The 8,462-nt window shown below is 39.2% G+C and overlaps 1 protein-coding gene across 3 annotated transcripts; it reads right to left on the bottom strand.

Annotated features, from left to right (window-relative positions):
- Nucleotides 1–2,477: 2,477 nt before the first annotated feature.
- On the bottom strand, nucleotides 2,478–3,733 carry LOC129758080 (uncharacterized). 3 transcript variants are annotated; one of them, XR_008739884.1, is made up of 3 exons: nucleotides 3,072–3,733; nucleotides 2,831–2,916; nucleotides 2,478–2,769 (listed from the first exon to the last, which is right to left on the bottom strand). XR_008739884.1 is itself a non-coding variant. In XM_055755522.1 (2 exons), the coding sequence occupies exons 1-2, from the start codon at nucleotides 2,900–2,902 to the stop codon at nucleotides 2,551–2,553; spliced, it is 291 nt and encodes a 96-aa protein (XP_055611497.1). In that variant the 5' UTR covers nucleotides 2,903–3,733; the 3' UTR covers nucleotides 2,478–2,550. The 3 variants fall into 3 exon arrangements, 1 of the variants encoding a protein (XP_055611497.1); XM_055755522.1 differs by having other exon boundaries at nucleotides 2,831–3,733; XR_008739883.1 differs by having other exon boundaries at nucleotides 2,484–2,769; nucleotides 2,831–3,733.
- Between the last annotated feature and the right edge of the window lie 4,729 nt (nucleotides 3,734–8,462).

Raw genomic sequence — 8,462 nt, 5'->3', positions numbered from 1 at the left:
TGGTTTGGCAAGCCATATGTAAGTGTGTCAAGCTTTCCGAGCCGATCGTGACCACAGGCATAATGGATACAGCTGTTTACGTCGGAGAGTGCCTAAACCGCAAGCATGATCACCCAGTAGTTTACTGTTTTGGTTGGATTTGGCATCAGTTCCTTATTCTAAAGACACGATGGCTTGGTACAAATCCAACAAAGGCCAGATCACACCGAAGGAGATGAATCCGCCAAATTGTCCTCAAGCGAGACCGATTGAAGCCGATTGCCTCATTGAGTTGAATTTCAATTTAAAGGTAAAATTAACGTTTTTCAAACACCCACAAATCAGACTCTACTCCAATATGGAACTTCTTTGGAAGTGGAATTATCGGTATATGATTCTATGCCGGACCGGCATCAACAAGCTTTCTAATAACTGGCTTTGTCCTCCCAGCACAACCGCATGTCATATGTCAGAAAGAAACCAAATAAAACATATGCCATAACCCATCACAAGACACAGCAGAATGGAAACAATCAGCCAGCAAGGGTACTGTGTGTGTATGTAAACCAGCAATAGGAAAAAAAATATTTGTTTACAACCGACGGAAAAAATCCACCAGCAAAGATAAGCTGTGCGTGTGTATGTAAATAAACCGGCGGTTGATAGCAAACAGTTCCTAGTCTCCCAAACAAAGGAGGCTGAAAAAACACCGGTCAAACAGCAGGCGGCCATTGCAACGCGTTTTTGGTGATCGGCGGTGGCAGAAAGGATATGACAATAAACTTTCGTTTGCTTACCGACTAAGATGGTATACAGGGTATGATATCGGACTGGCAAGCCGAAAGGAGATTTTGCAGTGAGTTTGATTCTCACTAATTTTTTTTGGATTAATTATCTAATAGGATGAAGATCCCGTAAAATGTGTTTCTTGTTTTGCTTCAATGTAGTTTTAATGCATCATTTTGCTTGGAAGCTCGAGTCTTTATGCCGATAGTGCTTTTCCAATCATATCATCTATGGTACGATATACTTTTCAGCGCATTTTCGGCACAGAAATTTGTAAAATAGGCATCGGTTGGATGTTTGCAATCTCTTCTATGGGTGTGGTTTTATCTAGACCAATTGTACATATTGTAAAACTTAATTCAATCATATCATGATCGTGAAGAAATTTCTTCATGGTGAAGGTTGAAAACTTGTTGTATAGAAAGATTTAGAATTAGTAACAATTTCTCTCGCAGAAATCCTAAACAAATAATTTATATTGTCTTTCTACCTCTCCACTTGCATAACAGGAAAGATTACAGAGTGGAAAAATACCGATACTAACATGCAGTGGCCTAGCAGCGATTTCCGCATTGCATCGTAATGCTGTAGGAAGGAAATATTATATCGAATTATAAATTAATTATTGATTTGGGGTTTATTGATAAGTTACGTGTACGAGGAGGTAGACACACGCGTCTAGAATGGAATTTAGTAAGTATCTTCCCATCATGTGAGTTCTAGCTTCAGAGCAGAGCAGTTGTTGAGGGGGTGTTTATCCCCCAAAGGGTATGCTGGGTGAAAATCTGGCTGTAATTAATTTCGTGTGGGTGTATGTGCTGAGCACTTGTTCGAGGACGACGACGCCAGATCCGAAGGGCGTCCTCGATAGCAAATCTGTATGGCAATGCATCGTCTAGCGACCGACGACGAAAGGTTGGATTCAGTTTATCTTCTTGGTCCCTTTACGTTCAAAATTACTCCGGCAGCTTCGTGTTTTCGTCTCAAACCCCTCCATTTCCTCATAGATAGCAGCAGCTTCTGGTTTAAGCTGAAGTTGAGTTTAAATTGCATTTGGAGTTTATTTCAACCCATTTCGGTTGTTCTGAAAAATGTTTGGAGGAATCCGGTCGAGAAGATGTGGAAGGCATCCGTCGGTTTTCGAACAGCGTTGCTTGCTGATGACGACGACGGCAGCGTTAAGGACACATGATACATTAGAAACGGTATAGATACCTATATGTAGCACCTCCCAGCAAGAAGATGAAGGTTCGGGTTCGCGTTCTGAAAGAGCTTTTAGGTTCCTTGAATTTCAACACCAGCTATTGGATGCTACCTTCTGCAATAACAGGCAAAACGGGGTGGTTCCAAATCAGCTGAATTCAGTTCAGCACTTTAAGAAGGGTTCACTCACTGACGATGTCAGGCTGTTGGAGATTGAGTTATGGAACGTCTTCAGTATGTACGCCCCCTTTATTAGTGACAGAAGGAGGTAGAAGCAACCGGATAACGTTAATGTTGTGAATATGTGCTGAGGTTTTTTTTGTAATATGGTCCTAAAAAATGAATGAAAGGAAATAATTCAACTGTAAAAATATCTGTTTTTTTTTTAAATATATTTTGAATAATTCTGGAGTAGGTACTTATTTTTATCTGCGGTACTTAAATTAATTGAATTGTTTTCGAATATTTGAAAATTCCTCAAATGGATATTTTATTGTAACTCCAGATAATCAAAACCAGAAAATTAACGTTTGGAGCGGCTTTATTCCATGTTTTGTAGGAGTTTTTTTTTTCAAATTTGTTTCACGGTAATTTACATCCACATCGGCAGCGAGGAGGTTGCCCGTTGGGTTGAATGACCTGTACCTTTCTTCCGGTGTTCTCTCCGTAATCGAACATCGGTGTCAAAACATCCACCGGTCGCTTGGGGCAAGTTCGGTTGACAAAGATGTTGTGAACCGTGGGCAAGGTCGTTTCCATCTGCTGCTGATAGCGTTTGCGGTGTTCCGGGAGTTCTGGCTTCTGAAAAAGTGAGGTTCCAAAAAGTTAGAATTCAATAAAGGAAAAAAATATTGTTACAAACCGCTTTATTTCCGGTAGAAGGCGCTCCAAACGTTCCTTCCGATTCGCAACACTTGAGATTTGGACGGTTCATGTTTCAAAATGGTGCTGAAATATTTACAGACTCAACTGTCAGTTTCGATCAATCATCGCCTACTTTCGTGATAAAACGTTGCTCTTTAAAATCTACGTTCATGATGTTCATCGATTGTTTCGAAATGCATTTTCATGCCATGTCGAACTTCCGGATCGTCGTTCCTTACCCGGCAACAGTTGCACTCGATGGGCTCACAGGACGTAGAACAAGATTGCCTCTTGCACTGGCACTTGGGCTCGTAGCATTTGTAATCATGAAGTCGCGCTTGCTCTGCCCTCACCCGATGAAGATTACAGCAGGGATCTTTCCTTGGTTTCTGCGAACATTCGGAGCAACATTCATCACCCGACGAGCAACTGCTACAAGAGTTGGAAAAAACTGTCGGGGATGTTGGAGGCATCTGGAAGATTGGTTGCGGCATCATCTGAGGAAACATCATCGGCTGATACTGAATAGGAAACTGCCCTGGTGACATTGGTACGCCGCACGGAATATTAATCGGCATTGCATTGCACTGCTTTTGAGAGCAAAGAGAGCAGCCACACTGGACGTCCTGACAAGGCACTTCCGGATGTGGTTTCGGCGCAGGTTCCCTCCACTTAGAGCAACAGGAAGGGTTTGGGCAGCAACTCTTGGCTACCTTGCGTTTACACTTCTTGCAAACGCCTTCATCCTGGAGGCTAACCATGTTGCTCCGATCATTGTCCTCGCGCTCTCCACAATCCGGGGCCGGGTAAGCTGCTGCGTAGGTCGACGTGAAACGAGACATTCGGTTTTGAGTATATAAAATTTGGTGTTTTTATAATTTTCTGAAACAATCACAAACACATTTTCTAGAAGAAAAAAAGTCAAAACATATCGGTAGCTTTGATCTGAAAACCAACTCATATTCGACCATTCGAGTATCCGCAGCAATCGGAAGCAAAGTGAAAATGCTAACTTGCCACCATCACTCTGATACCGCACCGGGGGTTAGTATATGGGTGAGCAAAATAGGGCCGTTGCCGTCGGGACCAACAAAGTCGCCAAATTTGCTCACAAGAAAGGGACGAGAGCAAACGTGCACTGAAAAATTATAGTCTAAGATCAATGGGGCTAAAATATTGTGATAAGTTTTGACAAATGGGGCCGAAATACCATCTGGTTCCGAGCTTTTTGAAGAATCCAAACTGTTTATCAATATGAGTTTCTTGTTCGGTTGCTGGCTGCAAGTAAATACTATCACGATTGCCGAAAGATGGAGTGCCATTGATCAGAGCACTTCTTGGAATTGTAGTCGCTAGTTGAGATCCAATGTTACAAAAATACTCGTTGAAAGCGTTTGCAACTGTTTTTCCTTCTTCTGTTATCGTTCCATTCAGTTCTAGTTTGATTGATTCGCTTCTTGACTCGTTCCGTTCTGTTAGTTCGTTCAAATTATTCCAAATTTGACGACAAGTAATTTTTTTCGACCTGTAAAACAACGTACTAAGAACAAAATAATGGATATCGGATCAAACTTGGAAAATGGTCGATGATCGGAGAAAAACGCAATTCGGAATTGAGCAGGCATGCGCCGGGTCAGCCAAAGCAGCCGCCCGCTATACGATATGTAGACGAGACAAAAACAGCAGCGTTACCAGATTGCAAACCGCTCAAGTCCGTAGGTTTGGCGAAAATAAAAATATGTCCTGATTTTGGAAAAATGCAACTTTTTTTTTTGGTCGTCTGGTGGAATTTTCAATTATCCGCAATATCCCGTTATTTTTTCAATAATCCGTAAAAAATCCGTAGGAAATGCTAAAAGTCCGTAAATTTTGAGCATCGTTCCGTTGCTCTGTAGAAATTCTTAAAATCCGTAGATCTGACAAAGCTGAAGAGCAGGGGTGCGTAAACTCGCTTCGGAAGAAATCATTCATCGTTTGATTTTTGTCTTCGTTTATACCCAGATAACCAGAAATCGTAAAGCAGTGTACATTGTAGATTGTATAAGCATCCAGTTTAAAGTGGAATTGTATAAACATCTTGTTGTAGCTAAACCAAGTTATATTTTATCGTTTATGGTTTGTATAGTTCATTATATACGATAACATTTTATTAATCGTATAGAAAGATCAATAAAGTTGTTTTGAATCGCAGTAGAATTGTGTAAGCTCAATATTTAATCCAACTGTTCAATTAAGCAATCTTTCATGCTTGCGATGTATGATGACATATTATTTCCATGAAAGGTCGTACAGTAATTGTGAGAAAATTGTATAATGGAATATAAACAATCTGTTCATACATGTCATTCAAAGTTGCTTATTGAGATACACTTAACCGGTAGATAATTGTTAATAATGCAATTCCTATGCTTAGTAATATCGTAATCATCTTATGTCAACAATTGCAAAAATTAGAAATCCTTGACGAATTTTGTTGCAAAAATTATGGCAGTTTTAATTAAGAAAAAAATCATTAAAATGAAAAAAGTGGCACATACAGTCGGCGTTTGCAAAAACACAGGCGACGCTTAAAAAAATCCGGTTCGGTGACACACGATTCCAGATAACCAGAAATCGTAAAGAAGTGTTCATTGTAGATTGTATAAGCATCCAGTTTAGATTGGAATTTTAAAAACATCATGTTGTAGCTAAACCAATTTATATTTTATCGTTTATGGTTTGTATAGTTCATTATATACAATAATATTTTGTTAATCCTATAGAAAGATCACTAAAGTTGTTTTGAATTGCAGTAGAATTGTGTAAAGCTCAATATTATATCCCACTGTACAATTAAGCAATATTTCATGCTTGCGATCTATGATGACATATTATTCCCATGAAAGGTCGTACAATAATTGTAAGAACATCGTATAATGGTATTTAAACAATCTGCGGATTGTCGAATTGTTTAACAGTGCAGTAAATAGCTAGCTAAGATCACACAGCGCTAAATACAATTATTGATTGTTATAGAATCGTCTATTAGATAGGTTAAAGTTGTATTTCAAAAAACGGCATCAATAAATAGATTTGGAGTCCGAAATGATGCAGACAGTGGTATTTTATACGATCAGCTGATTTTTAAACAGAACTACCAACCGTACACGAACAAATTTGCTTGTTTGTATCAACACGAAATGGCGCCGAGGAAGTATCGAAGGACAGGGATCGGAACGTTGTGAGTTCTAGACTGAGGGAAAAGAGACACATAAAGTTGTATATGGTTCTTCTTCTTCTTCTTCTTCTTCTAACACCAACATGGCCAAAACTTGTATGCATCCTGGAATATGAAAAACTTGCGTTCCTCACTTTTCTTTTCAACATAGTATCTGATACATAGAACATGCATTGCAGATACTACTACGGCCAGGCCAACCATGTGATGAAAACGCAAAAGATACAGGAACAAGGGGGAGATGAAGCGTGGAGATCCCTACCAAACGCTTCTTTTGATTATATAGGGTTAGTTTATAAAATGATTATGTTTAAAATGTTCAGTTTAAATCAGAAATAAAAACAAAAAAAAAAAAAATGGGTTGATCTCACCAGAAACTTCTTGGGTTGACGCTTATCCAGACAGGCCTAGGAAGATGATCTTTTCCTTCAGTTTATTAATTTTGTATTACAATTGCGAACATTTTTGAACCGGCGATTCCTGGCCACTGTTCACTTTGTACCTCATGCAAATTTTTTTACCGAGTACATCGCTTGAGCTTTTAGTACGATTCATCGGTCGTTATGTGTAGATGCTCGATGCTCTAGTTACAAGCTTCTTCGTAATTTCCAATCAGCTCTGGCACCTGATTCAGCTGTCGCAGCGGTCACTAGACATTATCCACCAATTTTGGCAATAAACTAGGCTTGTTCACCTCGAAACATCAACCAAACAACAAATCAAAGCATCAAACTTCTGAACAATTTCTTCAACACACAGAAAAAACAGTTTAAAAATAATTTTTTTCCAGCAGCAAAAAAAACACAACCGCCACCCACAGCAGCAGCCTACTTTTTTCACATAAAGTTGTATATGGTTCAATTTTTTTTTCGCAGTAAACATTAAATTCTATTGCATTAATGTTCACGGCGATTCATAGTAAAATTTTGTCTGTGGTAAAATCGTAATAAGGGAAAATACTTGACTGGCTCTCGACGGCAACGGAGGCCTTCGAGGGCGGTCTTGGGCCAGCCAAGGACTTCCACTGGATAGCAGTAAAACACCGGTTATTTAGTTTAAGAATTGCATTGTTACAAACCTCGTGTCGTGAAGTGTGAAGTGTAGGCCGGCTGATGACGGAACGATGCTTCGACGATGACTGGTATTGGCTGAAGTGGGTAGTTGGTTGAACGGATAGACGGACTCATAGGTGGATGACGGAACTCGTGATAGACTGAATCGACTTGGTTCAACCTTCGGTGGATTGCACCTACGGTTAGCTGGAGTAATGTTTGGCTAGGTGGCTTTTCACTGGCTGGATTTGACGGACCAACCAATAGTTGGTACCGCCCTTAGTGATGGTCAGGTACCTTTATACCTCCTGGCCTAACCTTATTCAGCAGGTTAAAATAATGGGTCCTAGGACAAACATGTAGGTTTACCAATTATCGGGGTCTAGTTTTTATGGAAAAATACCTGATTTTCTCTAATTCAAAGCAAAACTTTTATTATTCCACTGTTAACTATCCTAAGTGTTAGATGTGGACACCGGAAGTTACTTATATCGCACTTTTGCCACTTTGCTAGACACTGCCTTATAAGATATGTAAGGACTTATCAGGTTGGCGTTTCAGAGTGGAAAGACTTAGCCTTAGACTTCTTTTTCCTGCAGACCCCTATCTTTTTTCTTTTTTAATCCTTTTCCGTTCAATAATCATTCATGACCAACATTTTCCAATGAAAAAGCCTTTTTTACTGTTCCTTGATTTGTAAAGTCTTTTAATGTTGTATTGTGTCAAACTGTTTTCTCCTTCCAAGTTGACCGTTGGGAGTCCCTTAGCTGTTAACTTTCCAAGAGTGTTAGAGTGAATTTGTATAACTACGTAATCTATTTTCCTAGAAGCGACTAAAAATAAACATACTAAATACAAAAAAAACATTTAACAATTAAACTACACCAACTAGATTTGGTGGACGTTATTCCTTCGAGCTCGAATATTTGTCGCTTGCCAGTGTTCGGCATCGCTAACTGAAAAATTAGCGCCGCTAATTAAATCGCTAACTCATTCAAAGTTAGCGATCGCTTATCAAATACGCTAAATGTTCCGAAAAAATTATCGCTTTAAGCGTAAAGCGCTAATCGCTAATCGCTAACTGTTGACTAACATTTAAGCCGGAACAAATATCAAATTCTTCTTTTGTCATGCCCGTTTATTCATCGATTTTTGCAATTCCCTAAGGGGGAATAAATAAAGGTTCAAGTATTTTATTTGAAATTCGATAAATTTATCGAATTTTCATACAATTATATATGCAAAATACCAAAACTGTCGAAGATGGGAATTTTATCACCTCTCTGGGTTCTACAAATAAAAAAAATCGAATTTTCGAACAATTACAAGAGTAAGATAATAGAATGTGAAGATCGGAGTTA

The sequence above is a fragment of the Uranotaenia lowii genome, chromosome 3, assembly GCF_029784155.1.
Source record: "Uranotaenia lowii strain MFRU-FL chromosome 3, ASM2978415v1, whole genome shotgun sequence".
In the NCBI taxonomy this organism is placed as follows: domain Eukaryota; kingdom Metazoa; phylum Arthropoda; class Insecta; order Diptera; family Culicidae; genus Uranotaenia; species Uranotaenia lowii.
Note: the sequence above shows the minus strand (reverse complement) of the source record. Positions and strands in the feature narration are given on the sequence as shown.